The sequence below is a fragment of the Chiloscyllium punctatum genome, chromosome 8 (genome assembly GCF_047496795.1).
Source record: "Chiloscyllium punctatum isolate Juve2018m chromosome 8, sChiPun1.3, whole genome shotgun sequence".
NCBI classification, from domain to species: Eukaryota; Metazoa; Chordata; class Chondrichthyes; order Orectolobiformes; family Hemiscylliidae; genus Chiloscyllium; species Chiloscyllium punctatum.
In genome coordinates this window covers 92,274,805-92,290,545 of record NC_092746.1, presented here as the reverse complement: position 1 = coordinate 92,290,545, position 15,741 = coordinate 92,274,805, and the positions used below count along the sequence as shown (strand labels likewise).

The window sequence follows — 15,741 nt, the reverse complement described above, 5'->3', positions numbered from 1 at the left end:
CTGCCTTCCTGCCTGGAGGAAATTTGATGTCTTACTAGCCTCATGCTGCCCCAGATGGATGTCAACCCACAGCAATCAGGGCACTTGCCACCCAGAGAGGCCACTCTGCAACACTGTTGGGTTTGCCCCACGACCTAATGGAGATCATTCCTTGTTCATAAATATTCTGTACCCATCTGACGGACCTACCTTCTGAAACCCCTAGCCTAGTCAACGATCCACATCTTGGTCATCTTCACCTCTCTCTGGAGATCTACCTACTGCCTTCATGGTGGGTCTCACTGTAAAGCTACCAGTCATCAATTGGCTGGCAACTCCCAGGGCCAGGATTTCTGCACTGCTAGGGTTTTAATCCATTGGGAAGCCCACATTGCACAGACTGAAACAAAGTACAGCAGAGTAAAGTAATGCGTACATTAAATCCTGCCCAAATAACCTAATTGGAACAAATACAATTCTTAGGGGTCTGACAGGGTGGATGCGGCAAGATTGTTTCCCCTAGTGGAAGGGTCTAGGATCAGAGGGCATAATCGCAGAGTAAGGGGTTGTCCATTTAAGACAGAGATAAGGACGAATTTCTTCTGTCAAAGCAATGTGAATTTGAGTAATTCTTTACCACTAAGGGCTACAGAGACTGAGTTGTTAAGTATATTCAAGGCAGTGGACAGATTTTTAAATCAGTCATGATCTCATTGAATGGTGCAGCAGACTTGATAAGCTGAATGGCCTACTACATCTTATGGTCTTTATCTTTGTCCAGATCCTGGCCATCACCCTGACCCCAAATTGAACACTTCACAACTGTTCATTCTATTTTATTAATTCAAATCTGAAAAATTTAGAGAATTAAAGTTGTTTGAGTAAGCCAATTGAATCAAAAGTTCAGAAGAGACAGGATTTTAATTTGTCATACTTTGGTACATCAGGATCAAAAATGGCATCAAGGTCCTCCTCATCAATTTCCACAGCTCCTGGCTGAATGACAAACGTATTTGTATCTCTGTAGAATCTTGCAAAAGTTTCTTCATCATCAGGTCTCATTACTTCCTTTACAGATTGTCCAGTCACAGTTATCACAGCATCTTGTTGCCCTGGTACTGCAAGTCATAAGATACAATATAAGCAACAGCAAAATGGCAAATATGGAACATAAGAAATGTCGGGTGCCTATAAACAGTAGATTGCAAATAGAAAGAGCATAGTCAGAAATCCATTGAATCGAAGGTGACCATCACCATGGAAACCTTCACAGTGTCAGATCCAACAAGAAAGTGGAAACGCCCACTGAAGACTCAGACAACATATCCTGCATGATCACAAAGAACAAGAGAACTCATCAATAAATTCATCGGAGTCAGTTCAGAAAAGGTTCACTATGATCATCCTCGATATGGATGGATAGTCTTAAGGTCAAAGATTAAACAAGTTGGGACTCTACTCATTGTGACTTAGAAGAATGTGAAGTAATCTCATTGAGACATCTCATACAGAAATCTTAAAGTGCTTGACAGGCTAAATGCTGAAAGGATGTTTCTCTTCATGGGAGACTCTGGGACCAGAGGGCAAATGTGTCAGAATAAGTATGAGCCAATTTAAGAGTCAATGAGGAGAATTTCTTCTTACGGGGTTGCGAGTCTTTGGAATTCCTTGCCACAGGCAAATGTTGAGGCAGAGTCCTTGTGTATATTGAAGGCTAAGAGAGACAGATATCTTAATCAGTAGGAGAATCAAGGGTTACGGGAAAATCATAGGAAAGTGGACATGAGGACTGTTGGATCAGCCATAATTCTATAGAATGGCAGAGCAGACTTGAGGTGCTGAATGTCCGATTTTGCTTCTTTTTCTTACAGATTTAAGCAGAATAGCTGTTCAATTAATTAAAATATTTTTGATATGCTTCACTATACTTTAAATAAATATGACAAATATCTGTTTTTTTTAAAACATAAATTTACCCAACATGTTTTCTAGATCTGGTAGAGGGGACTAAAGTAATACTTAGTCACCGGTCTAGAAAATATAGCTGTTAGCTATATATGCACTGCATCATTTGTCAACATGACAACCTATGCAAGACTCAGGAGATCATTTTCTCATCCAAATGTTACAGAATTGCTTCTAATCAGATGCAGAATGGAAAACAGTTTATGTACAATGACTTGTTCATGCACTGTATAAAAAGAAAGACAAGCAATGACTTACCTCTGTTCTGCAGTTTGCCCAAGAATGATTCTAGTTTGTCAAGCTTCCTGTCAGTTTCCAAAGGCAAGTCAGATCTGACCTCAATTTCTAGACAAGAAAAAGTAGGACATTAAACGGGTCCTCAAAATCAAAAAGGATGTTTCTGTTTATTCCCAAAATCGAAAAGGGACAGTGTTTTCTGCTTTTCGTTTGGTCAGAGAAAGGGAGAAGGTTGTGGGAACTATCATTTTTAAAGTAATCGCACATGGAATACAATTAAGCAAACTGGAAAAAACAAATCACTTCAGTCAAGTGTTGCTTCTTTCAAAGTATGTACGCTCTGTTACCTTCTTGTGGTTTGGAAATGACGGGGGTGCTATTCTTTATCTTGTGTGAAAGAGGTGAACATACTGGACTCATGAATGTGGGTGATGCCAAACCTACAGAACAAGGAAAGAAAACATTCATTTATTAGGATACAATATATGACAGTGCTCAGTTAAGAACAGAACAAATCATACAAATTTAACCATCTACATCACAAGACTTTTCCCAATTATTTATGGGTTGCCCAGCTGGACTTAGTCGAAAGACTTTAAAAAGCTGCACCTAAACTTTTTCTTTGAATTAGCACCAATTTAATTTCAATGATCTGAAGTAAAGCCATATTTCTTCAGCTGAAATAATAAGAGAATGCTGGAAATGCTCAGTAGGTCTGGTTACATCTGAGGAGGGGGAAACCAAGTCTATGGCTATGGTGCTCCATAGCCCTCCCATGTCAGTGGTGCACCTGCTAGTGCAAACTCATTGCTCAGAGGTGGTGGTGGAGGAAAATGGCCTCCTAATTGGTCACATCTGAGCTCCCACAGATGGAGGCTTGATCATAAGGGCTGTATCAATGCAAGTCCAGCAGCCCACAAATCAGTGGCACTACCAAATCTGTCAGGCCAGTTTGAGGGTGTCTCAGCATAACTGCCTGCATTGAAGTAATCAGATAAACAAGGCCAGGAAGGCCATCACAGTGAAGGACATATTTGCGGCTACACATCCCATCATTGGGGTAGAAACTTTCTGGCTCCAATGGTCACATGGTTTGTTGCTAAGAGACTGCCTAGATTGAGCTGGTAGTCTCTCAAATGGCCGCTCTGACATTGAGCTAACAGCCACCATGGTTTTAAAATGGTCTCTGAAGTGGGGTCTGTCTTACCGTAATTAGCTGCCCACCTCTGTAGGACTTGCAGCCACCCCTGGGAAGTCCATCAGGGTCAAGAAAATTTTGGCATGAGCTTCCCCCAATTCTCAGACTGGTCACCCTGCTGGAAAATTCAGCCCAATGACCTGTCATCAGAAAGATCTTTCTAAAAGTCCCTGGCCTGAAATGATAGCTCTATTTAGCTTTCCACAGGTGTTTCCTGATTTGCTCAGCATTCTCTACTTCGGTTTCTGATTTCCAGCATCTACAGCAATTAGCTTTGTTACCCTAGGTGACTGGGCAAACGAAAACAAAAATTTCTCCAAATGAAAACAATACCAAGACAACATTCTGTAGCCTTACCTCTGACTCATACTAGGCACAATTTCTACTGCAGCCAACACCTGAATCAACTTGGCACTTACTCCTTTGGAAAAAGTTTCTCTATAATAGAATAACTGGGCTATTGTTCTGTCCTGGATCTTGTGAAGCAAGTGCACAGGGGCCTCTTTTGTAATCTGGGCAACTTATCAACAATATTTCTGTTAAGTACTTTTAGAATAGTGATCAATTATTGTTAAAAGCTGACTTAACTCATGAAAGCTCCAGGTGAGAAGGTAATGGGAAAGAATTGACGTTTTTGGGGCGGGGACATGATGAGGAGAGATTAATTAAGAGATGATGTCATATTTTTATCCCTATAAAATCAACATGAACGCGAATAGGCACACCATTGTTACCATTCACTGGGATTCAGAAAGAAGTGGTAACAGCAAGAGAAGTGCTTGAAGGGAGAGCTTCGTCAAAGCTTTTAAAAATCACAGAATCACAGAAGTGTTACTTCGGTCCATCATGTCTTTACCAGGTCTCCAAATGAGCATCATCCCTTAGTGCCATTCTCCTGTCTTTCCCATACACCCTTGGACATTGTTTACATATTTTTAAATCATCTAAGTTGAGGAGGAGGACCTCAAAGGTGGTGATTGCAGAATTGCTACCAGTGCCACGTGCTATCCAGGGTAGAAATGAAAGAATAGGGACAATGAACACATGGCTTGAGGGATGGTATAGGAGGGAGGGGTTCAGATTTGTGGGGCATTGGGACCGGTTCTGGGAAAGGTGGGATTATTACAAATTGGACGGTCAACACCTGAACCAGACTGGAACTAATGTCCTTGGGGGAGTTTTTGCTACTGCTATTGGAGAGGGGGTTGGAAACCAGAAAAGAAGACTAGTAGACTGTGAGGTAGAAATTAGAGATTGTAAGGAGCAGGATCATGAAGTCAGCATTACCAAGGAGAAGAGTAGGCAGAGAGCAGGTGAGCACAAAAGAACTGGTGGTCTGAAATGCAAATGCTTTAATGCAAGGAGTATAGTGGGTAAGGCAGACAAACTTAGGGCTTGGATTGGTGCCTGGGAGTATGACGTTATTGTGATGACAGAGACTTGGCTGAAGGAAGGGCATGATTGGCTACTAAATGTTCCAGGATATAGACATGATTTGGAGACACTGGTGTTGGACTGGGGTGTACAAAGTTAAAAATCACACAACACCTGGTTATAGTCCAACAGGTTTATTTGGAAGCACTAGCTTTTGAAGCGCTGCTCCTTCATCAGGTGATGAAGGAGCAGCTATCCGAAAGCTAGTGCTTCCAAATAAACCTGTTGGACTATAACCTGGTGTTGTGTGATTTTTAACCAGGACATAGATGCTTCATACAGGACAGGGAGGAAAATAAAGGGGGGGGGGGGGGGGGGGCAGGGGGCGGAGTTACATTGCTGATCAGGGATGATATCTCGGCTGTGCTGAAGGAGGGCACTATGGAGGGCTTGCAAGTGAGACATTATGGGTAGAGCTGAGAAATAAGAAGGGTGTAGTTACATTGTTGGGGCTGTACTACAGGCCTCCCAACAGTGAGCGTGAGGTAGAAGAACAAATAGATAAACAGGTTATGGAAAGATGTCGAGGCAACAGAGGGGTGGCAATGGGAGATTTCAATTTTCCTAACATTGACTGGGATATAATTAGTGTTAGAGGTCTGGATGAGGCAGAATTTGTAAGGAGCATCCAGGAAAGTTTTCAAGAGCAGTATGTCAATAGTCTGACCAGGGAAGGGGCCCTATTGGACCTGGTCTTGGGGAATGAGCCAGACAAGGTGGCAGAAGTTGCAGTGAGGTTTCTTTGGGAACAGTGACCACAATTCTAAGTTTTAGAATACTCGCAGACAAGATGGGAGTGATCCGAAGGGAAGACTACTAAACTGGGCCAAGGCCAATTATATCAAAATTTGGCCAGAGTTGGGAAATGTGAATTGGGGGCAGCTATTTGAAGGGAAGTGCACATTTGGTATGTGGGAGGCATTCAAAGATAGGTTGAAGATAGGGACATGCCTATCCTGCACTTTGAAAACAAGGGATAGGAAAGGCAGGATTCGTGAATCGTGGATGACGGGAGAAATTGTGCAATGAGCCAAGAGGAAAAGGGGAGTGTACATAATGTCCAGGCAGCTATGAACACAACAGACTTTGGAGGATTATCCGGAGAGTAGAACCAAACGAGGAATCAAACGGGCTAAAAGGGGTCATGAAATAACTTTAGCGAGCAGAATTAAGGAGATTCCCACAGCCTTTTATTCATATATAAGAAGCAAGAGGGTAACTAGAAAGGGTTGGTCCACTAAAGGATAAGGAAGGAAGATTGTGTGTTGAACCTGAGAAAATGGGTGATTACATCAGTGTTCACTGAGGAAAGGGACATGATGAATGTTCAGATGAGAGGTCAAAGTTTGTTTACTCTACATCACGTCGACATAAGAAGGGAGGATGTGTTGGATAGGCTAGAGGATATTAAGGTGGACAAATCCCCAGGACCGAATGGGATCTATCCCAGGTTGCTGAGGGAGGCGAGAGAGCCACTGATAGATATCTTTGTAGCATCCTTAAACACAGATGAAGTGCTGGAGGACTGGAGAGTTGCTAATGTTGTCCCCCTGTACAAGAAGGGTAGTAGGGATATTCCAGGTAACTACAGCCCAGTGAGCCTGACGTCAGTGGCATGAAAACTGCTGGAGAAGGCCCTGAGGGATGGGATCTATTTATATTTGGAAGAGAATGGGCTTATCAGTGATAGGCAACATGGGTTTGTGCGGGGAGATTGTGCCATACCAACTTAATAGAGCTCTTTGAGGAAGTGACCAAGTTGATGGGTGAAGGAAGGGCTGTAGATGTCATATACATGGACTTTAGTAAGGCGTTTGATAAGGTTCCCCATGGTAGACTAATGGAGAAAGTGAAGTCACATGGTGTGCAGGGTGTTCTAGCTAGGTGGATAAAGAACTGGTTGAGCAACAGGAGACAGATAGTAGTAGTGGAAGGGAGTTTCTCAAAATGGAGAAAGGTGACCAGTGGTGTTCCACAGGGATCGGTGTTGGGGCCACTGTTGTTTGTAATATGCATAAATGATCTGGAAGAGGGCACTGTTGGTCTGATCAGTAAGTTTGCAGATGACACAAAGATTGGTGGAGTAGCAGAAAGCATAGGGGACTGTCAGAGAATACAGGAGAACATAGATGGACTGGAGAGTTGGGCAGAGAAGTGGCAGATGGAGTTCAATCTGGGCAAATGTGAGGTGATGCATTTTGGGAAGTCTAATTCTAGTGCAAACTATATTGTAAATGGAAGACCCTTGGGAAAAGTTGATGAGCAGAGAGATCTGGGAGTTCAGGTCTATTGTACCCTGAAGGTTGCTGCACAGATGGATAGAGTGGTCAAGAAGGCATATAGCATGCTTGCCTTCATCGGACGGGGTATTGAGTAGAAGAGCTGGTCATGTTAAAATTGTACAAGATTTTGGTTCGGCTGCATTTAGAATACGGTGTACAGTTCTGGTTGCCACATTACAAAAAAGGATGTGAATGCTTTGGAGAGGGTGCAGAGAAGGTTTACAAGGATGTTGCCTGGTATGGAAGGTGCTAAATATAAAGAGAAGTTGAGTAGGTTAGGATTGTTTTCATTAGAAAAAAGGAAATTGAGGGGGGACCTGATTGAGGTCTACAAAATCATGAAGGGTATAGACAGGGTGGACACAGTTAGCTTTTTCCCCAGAGTGAGGGATTCAATAACGAGAGGTCACGTGTTAAAGGTGAGAGGATAAAAGTTTAAGGGTGATGAACGCAGAAAATACTTTACAGAGAGGGTGGCAAGTGCCTAGAACGCGTTGCCTGCAGAGGCAGGCATGATAGATCCATTTAAGGTGCACCTGGACAGATGCGTGAGTAGATGGGGAGCAGAGGGATACAGACGCTTAGGAATTGGGCAATAGGTTTAGACAGTGGATTTGGATTGGCAAAGGCTTGGAGGGCCGAAGGGCCTGTTCCTGGGCTGTAAATTTTCTTTGTTCTTATCTAACATCCTGTTCAATGTCTCAGCGAAACCAGTCTCCACCACCCTTCCAGGCAGTGCTTTCCAAACCTGAACCTGAAGAAGTTTCCTCATAGGAGAAAGTGAGGACTGCAGATGCTGGAGACCAGAGTTGAAAAATGTGGTGCTGGAAAAGCACAGCAGGTCAGGCAGCATCCGAGGACCAGGAGAATCGCCGTTTCGGGCATAAGCCCTTCTTCAGGAATGAGGAGGGTGTGCCAAGCAGGCTAAGATAAAAGGTGGGGGTGGGGGGAATTTGGGGGACAGGCGCTGGGAATATGATAGGTGGAAGGAGGTGAGGGTGAGGGTGATAGGCCGGAGAGGGGGTGGGGGCGGAGAGGTCAGGAAGAAGATTGCAGGTCAAGACGGCGGTGCTGAATCTGGGGGTTGGGACTGAGATAAGGTGGGGGGAGGGGAAATGAGGAAGCTGGAGAAATCTACATTCATCCAGTGTGGTTGGAGGGCTCCTAGGTGGAAGATGAGGCGCTTTTCCTCCAGGCATCGTGTGGCCAGGGTCTGGTGATGGAGGAGGCCAAGGACCTGAATGTCATTGGCGGAGTGGGAGAGGGAGTTAAAGTGTTCAGCCACGGGGCGGTTAGGTTGGTTGGTGCGGGTGTCCCAGAGGTGTTCCCTGAAACGTTCCGCAAGTAGGCGGCATGTCTCCCCAATGTAGAGGAGACCACATCGGGTGCAGTGGATGCAGTAAATGATGTGTGTGGAGGTGCAGGTGAATTTGCGACGGATATAGAAGGATCCATTGGGGCCTTGGACGGAGGTGAGGGGGGAGGTGTGGCCGCAAGTTTTGCACTTCTTGCGGTTGGAAGGGAAGGTGCCAGGAGTGCAGGTTGGGTTGGTGGGGGGTGTGGACTTGATGAGGGAGTCACGGAGGGAGTGGCCTCTCCGGAACGCTGATAGGGGTGGGGAGGGAAATATATCCCTGGTGGTGGGGTCTGTTTGGAGGTGGCGGAAATGATGGAGGATGATACGATGTATCCAGGAGATTGGTGGGGTGGTAGGTGAGGACCAGTGGTGTTCTGTCCTGATGGCGATTGGAGGGGCAGGGTTCAAGGACGGAGGTGCGGGAAGTGGAGGAAATGTGGTGGAGAGCATCATCGATCACATTGGAGGTGCTGGAGAGTTTTGTTACAGGAGGAAACTTACTTTTAAGTTTGTTCAAAGCATGTCATATTGACTGACATTAAGAGAGAATGAATGCAGAATTGTCAAATCTATAGACAGGATCTAATCAGGAGGCCTACCACAAATTATAAAATGAGTTAAGGCAAAGGAAATCATAAAATGAACAGAACAATTCCAGGAGGAAAAGACAGAAAGAAACTTGAACTAATGGGATACATTTCACAGCTTCTCCAAAGAACTCTGAAGTGAAGTCACTTTATATTGTAGGCAAGTACAGATGATACTTAAATCGGGTAGGTGAAAAATACTGTGCACAGGAAGAAAAGAGTGGGCTTCAAATTAAACAACCAGGTTACAAAAACAGGATGTATGAAAAAAACCTGTCAAGACAAATTTGGGACTAACAGGATTTTGCTCTTTACTCAGAGAGTGACCAACAACCAGAACATTGTATTTTTCTAATGTGGAGGCAACAAAAAATTGTGCAATAATCTAATAAACAATTTGATGAAATAATAGCAGACTTCGGAGTTCTTCGAGATCAATTTGTTGGACAAATTTCTTTATCAGTCTTGCTTTAAATAAAAACTGTAGCAACTGTAAATACAGCTTGCAATTTTCTGAAAATTGGCAGCTGGATTTCTGACGTTAAAAAAAAGTGATTACAGCTCAGCAATGCTCCATTGATTGTGAAGTACCTTGCTTTATACTTGAGGTTATGAAAAGTGCTACATAAGTGCTAGCACTTTCTTTGTTCAGTGTCAGGAAGCAACTGACCTTTCTTCACCATCCTTCCAGCTACAGTAAATTGATTGGAATCATTGCACGCTCCTCTACCCCGAGTCTTCCAGGCCTCTTCCCGTGCACTTATCAGCTGTTTCCTTTCTTCTATTGTCATTTGTGCTTCAACATCATCTGTTAGCCTCTGGTTTAATCACAATAGATATTTTAAGGGTCAAAAGGGTTGCAATGTTTTGTGCTTCTAATGCTTGACAGATTTGTCAAATTGAAGATGACAGTTATTATACAATTTATACACAATTGTGGATTTCAACCCAAACAAAGTGCTGCAAATAAATAGATGAAGTTTGAAGTGAATGTTGTACAACACTATTAATCTGTAATTTATTGCCAACTTTATCAAGAGATTGGTCTAGTTGACATAATGCAAAATTCCAAGTAACTTTGCTACCCATGCCCACTTAACCAATGTAGAAAACAGCTGGTGTTCAGCTGATAGTAGCTATGTTGCTATGTCAGTATTTACATACTTTTCACAATATCTCCAAACTTTCAAAAGAAGCCTCTAGTTTTGTTTTGAATACATATTTTAGATATTGATTAACAGACAAGAGTAACAAGAACAAATGTGTTTTGAAACCAGCTCTTGTGTGAGCAGAGAAATGACATGGAAGTCCCATTGTGCATCAATACATTGGTATAAATCTGACAGTAGAATCGGTTACTTCATCTACATGACGCAACACATTCCTTAAGCTGTTGTTAACAAGCGTTAGTGCACTAATGATCAAGCAGTTTATGTAAATCATAATGTTTGCACACTGATTAGTTGTCTACCATGATTTAAAATTTTGTCATGACGTAAACCCAACTATCAGCATACAAATTAAAATAAATAGCTCATTTGTAGACAATCAGCAAGTAGAATCAGTGCACCTACAACTTTGTTGCTATAAGTTTGTGCTGTCCTCTCATCATGACTTACAAATTCTGCAATGTAATAAGGAATGTTTATTAATAAATTGGGTGCCCTCTTTAAAACACTAACGTCTCGATGACAATCCAGCAAATATTTTAGTCAGTATATCTCATGCATAACACCCCTTTTGGGAACTGCAGGAAATTTCTGCACCAAACACTGAACATGGAGCTTATATCGTTCAATATATTCAGAAAAGATGGAAAGTGATATCATTTTCACCTTTTTTTTCCAAATAATGCTTAAGTTTTTTTTAATCTTCCTTCGCTCTTTCCCTTTCTCAACTTTCCCATTCCTCAACATTTACTGACAGGGACTATGTTCTTTTGGCAGCTTTGTATTTACTGCTTTAAAAAAAGCTCTCAGAATCCTTCCATTTCCATTATCACATAGAAATGGTTCAGCCCACTCTCAGAGTCAACCTAAGAAATAGTTAAAACAAGATGCCATCGAAGATGTGGTTCTGCGCTAAAGCGTTTTAATTAATACATTTATAGATGCTTAAATGGCCAGGTGAGGCCATGTGTCTGTAAAAATCTGCACATTGCTAGAACAGTACTCTGGCATATGCTGTTCTGTTTGGCCTGGTTGCCCAGAACTTAATAAATAACTTAATATTTATATCCTGAATGATGGAGTTGAAGTTAAAGCACACATGTAAATTACAGGGTAGTGATAATAGCAATGTAATTGACTGAAATTATTGCAATTTGTATGACTACATATATCTATTTAACATTATACAAAAAGCCAAATGCATCTTGAAAACTCAGCAAGTCATTGAATTTAGCAGCCTGAGGGTTGGCTTATAAATGGTTTAACAGGAACTAAGACCATTTCTCCCCACTTTGACAATAAGCTTTTTTAATTCACTCGTGGGTAGTGGCATTGCTGCCCAGCCAGCATTTATTGCCCATTCCCAGCTGCCCTAAAACTGAGTGGCTTGCTTAGCTATTTAAGAGGTCAGTTCAGAGTCAACCATATCACTGTGGGTCGAGAGTCACACGTAGGCTCGACCAGGTTAGGATGGCAGATTTCCATCCCTGAAGGATGTTAATGAGCCAAACGGTCTTTTCCAATAAACAACAATGGTTTCATGGTTGCCAATAGATTCTTAATTTCAGATTTTTTTTAAAAAAAACAAAATTCAAATTCCACCATCTTCCATGGTGGCGTTCGAAGCTGGGTCCCCAGAAACTCCAGATTTTCTGGATCAACAGTCCAGCCATAATACCACTAGGCCAACACCACCTCAGTTCAAAATTATTCATCCCAGGAGTGAGCTGAGTGAATTTTCTCTGAACTGCTTTAATGCAATTGTATTTTTTTCCAAGAACAAAACCCAAAACTGTAGGCAGTGCTATGGTCATGTCACAGGGCCAGCCTAATGCTCTGGAGACAAAAATAAAAATTGCTGGAAAAACAAAGTAGGTCTGGCAGCATCTATGGAGAGAAAGCAAAGTTACCATTTTGCGTACACTGACCTTTCTTCAGAAGGGTTCTGATTTGTTTCAGATTTCTAGTACCCACAGTTCTTTGATATTGGTTGTTTAACATTCTGGGGAGAAGGGTTCAACTACCACGATAGCAGTTGGTGGAATTTAAATTCAAGTAATAAAAGTTAGTCTTTGTATAGGTGACAATGAATCCATAAATAAATGTTGTGATATCCTTTAGGGAAGGAAAATCATTTGGCAGAAGGAAATCTGCCACCCTTAACTGCTTTGGCCTGCAGGTGACTCCAGATGTACAGCAATATGGTTCACATTTAATCGAACTCAAAGGGTCGAGAAAGCCACTCTGTTCAAGAGCAATTAAGGACATGCACCAAATATTAGATCACATCTCAAAGAATATAAAAAAACAAATGTAGTCTTGGTAAGACTCTGTACATCTGCAGTAAATTCCCCGACTTGTCCATCCCATTTTCCTTAATATATAGCAACATTCCATTTGCCTTTCGAATGGTTTGCTGTATCTGTGTACTAACTTTTGCAATTCATGCCACTGAGTTCTTCATTCTTTCTTCCTTTAAACAGTAAATAGATCAGTAAGCTTCCCACAGTCAGGAAGGAGAGACCACAGCCAGAGTAGGACACAGCCTGAGCAGATATATAGTTCAGGGCCTTTGGAGGCACTATTGGAATTTGGTGAAAGGGGAAGAAGTGCTTTGTATTTAACGTTTCATATTGTAGTTTGTAAGGCTCTTATTTAACAGGATAAATTGAAGCCTTGGATCAGGGGCTCAGCACAAAACAAAGGTGACATCATAGAAAAACCTGAAGTTCATTAGTTGGTAATAGCTGCTAATTTGACAATCTATTCTAGATTACTTTCAGATTAAAGGCAAATAGGTCAAATAGAATACAAGATAAAAGGCCAGTAGGATTTTAAAAACCAAATGAAGAACTAGGTAATTAAAATAGAGATGCTGGGCCAGGCGATGTGTTAAACCCGCATGATATAGGAGTTGGTGTTCCACATCCTTCCATCAGGCAGATGATATAAAAGTTTGAAAACACATACCAACAGATTCAAGAACAGCTTCTTCCCTACTACTATCAAACTTATGAACAGACCTCTTATACTTTAGAGTTAACCTTTCCTTGTTCCTTCTCTATAGCGATAACATTATATTCTGCATTCTGTTCTATTACTCTGATATACTTATGTAAGGTACGATTTGCCTGTATAGCCCACAAAACAATACTTTTCACTGTATCTCGATTCATCTGACAATAATAAAACAAATCAAATCAAACGTGGTTCACAGTGATCACATCTGTAGTTAGCGATGGTTGCAAGTGGAACTCTGGCTCAGGGGTGCTGAGCTGGAGTCTAAGCTTTAAACACTGCAACACGAGGGAGGAGAGTTATCTTGATGCTGTGTTTCAGGAGGCAGTTACACCCCTTAGATTAACTACCTTTAATTTGGTCAGTGGTCAGGGCCAGAAATGTGTGATATGAGTGAGGCAGGTAGAGGGATCCAGAAAGTAGAGCTGAAGGAGCCTCAGCCCTTGAGCTTGTTTAAAAGGTTGAGATTATTGCTCTCTGTGTGGATGAATGAGAGGGATGTAGGGAGGATGAATAAATTGACCATAGCACCATGACACAGGGAGCATTCAGGAGAGGGGAGAAAAGAGGAATGTAGTTGTAATCGGAGATAGTAGAGTCAGGGGAATAGTTGCTCTTCTGTGGCCAGGATTGAGATCCCCGAAGGCCTGAGTTGTTGGCTGGTGCACAGGTTCAGGATCTCTTATCTGGATTGCAGAGGAACTTGGAGTGGGAGGGGAAAGATCCAGTTGCCATGGTTCACATAGGTAACAAAGATACAGGCAGAAAGGGGAAAGAGATTCTTCTGTGGGAGCAATTAGGGGCAAAACTAAAAAGCAGAAACAAAAGGATAAAAATCTCTGGATCACTAGATGAGTCACAAGCTAATTGGCACAGGATCAACAAGATTAAAGAGATAAATGTAGGACTCAAAAACTGGTGTGGGAGAATTGGGTTCAAATTCATGGGACATTGGCACTAATACTGGGAAAGGAGGGAGCTGTTCTGATGGGATTGGCTCAACCTGAATCATGCTGAGACCAGAGTCCTGGTGAATCACAGAAATAAAGCTGTGGATTGGACTTTAACCTAAATGGTGGGTAGGTCAATGCAGTTGCATGGAAAATTATAGAGGAAGTTAAAAAGGGGGAGGACTCAGGAGAGGTTGTTAATGTCTTCAGGGCAAGCAATTGGTTAGAGGGTCATGAATTGAACTTCAAGCATGGCAGATAAGGGGACGAATATAATAAAGTGGTCGATGCAGGACTGAAGGTATTGTGCTGAAATGCACACAGTATATGAAACAAGATAAATAAGCATGTAGCACAGCTTGACACTGGTAGGTATGATGTTGTGAGCATTGCAGAGATCACAAGGGATTCAGGGCTGGGAACTAAATATCCAAGGATATGCATCCCATTGAAAGGACAGTAAGATAGGTACAGGAGGCGGAGTTGTCTTGTTAGTACAAAATGAAATTAAATCAATAGCAAGAAATTATTTAGGAAGGCACAGAATCTGAATGGGTAGAGTTGAAGAATCCCAAAGGGAAGAAGAGCTTGGTGGGAGTTATGTACAGGCCTTCGAGCTGTAGTCAGAATGTAGGAAATAAATTTGGAGATAGAACAGGCTTATAAGAAAGGCAATATTACAATAATCACAGGGACTTCTATATGCATGTTGACTGAGAAAACCAGGTTGTAGCAGATCCTGAAAAACAAAGGAATTTGTGGAATGTCTATGAGCTTTTTTGGAGCAGCTTCTGATAGAGCCCACTAGGGAACAAGCAATTCTAGACTTAGTGATGTGTAATGAGGCAGGCTTGATTAGGGAGCTTAAGGTGAATGACCCCCCTCGGGGGTACTGACCATAATATGATAGAATTCACCTTGCAGTTTGAGAGGGAGAAGGTGGAATCAGATGTAACGGTACTACAATTGAGTAAAGGTAACTATAAAGACATGAGGCAGTAGCTAACCAGAGTTGATTGGAAGGGAAACCTAGCAGGGAAGATGGTGGAGCAGCAATGGCAGGAGTTTCTGGAGAAAATTCGGGAGGCACAACTGAAATTCATCCTAAGGAAGAAGAAACATATTCAGGGGAGGATGAGACAACTTGAAGATTAATGGGGAACCAGAGGTTTGAGAAGTCTTTAAAAGCCAGCAGAGGAAAACGAAAAAAGCAACGAGGTGAGAGAGAATATAAAATGAGAGTAAGCTAGCTAGTAACATAAGATTGCAAGAGTTTTTTTTAAGATATAAGATTAGATTCCCTACAGTGTGGAAACAGGCCCTTCGGCCCAACGAGTCCACACCGACCCTCCGAAGATTAACCCACCTAGACCCATTTCCCTCTGACGAATGCACCTAACACTACGGGCAATTTAGCATGGCCAATTCACCTGACCTGCACATCTTTGGACTGTGGGCCCAGAGCGCCCGGAGGAAACCCATGCAGACACGGGGAGAATGTGCAAACTCCACACAGACAGTCGCCCAAGACTGGAATCGAACCTGGGACCCTGGTGCTGTGAGGC

At 42.3% G+C, this 15,741-nt stretch overlaps 1 protein-coding gene across 8 annotated transcripts in view; it reads right to left on the bottom strand.

The window, feature by feature from the left end:
* Positions 1-15,741, bottom strand: part of svila (supervillin a) — a 340,124-nt gene that overhangs the window by 56,445 nt on the left and 267,938 nt on the right. For all 8 annotated transcript variants that reach the window (XM_072576064.1, XM_072576065.1, XM_072576066.1 and 5 more), the window contains 4 exons: positions 9,710-9,857; positions 2,529-2,621; positions 2,203-2,289; positions 914-1,097 (listed from right to left, as the gene is read on the bottom strand). In XM_072576064.1, coding sequence (XP_072432165.1) covers positions 914-1,097; positions 2,203-2,289; positions 2,529-2,621; positions 9,710-9,857 — 512 coding nt within the window. The remainder of the gene's footprint in view (positions 1-913; positions 1,098-2,202; positions 2,290-2,528; positions 2,622-9,709; positions 9,858-15,741) is intronic.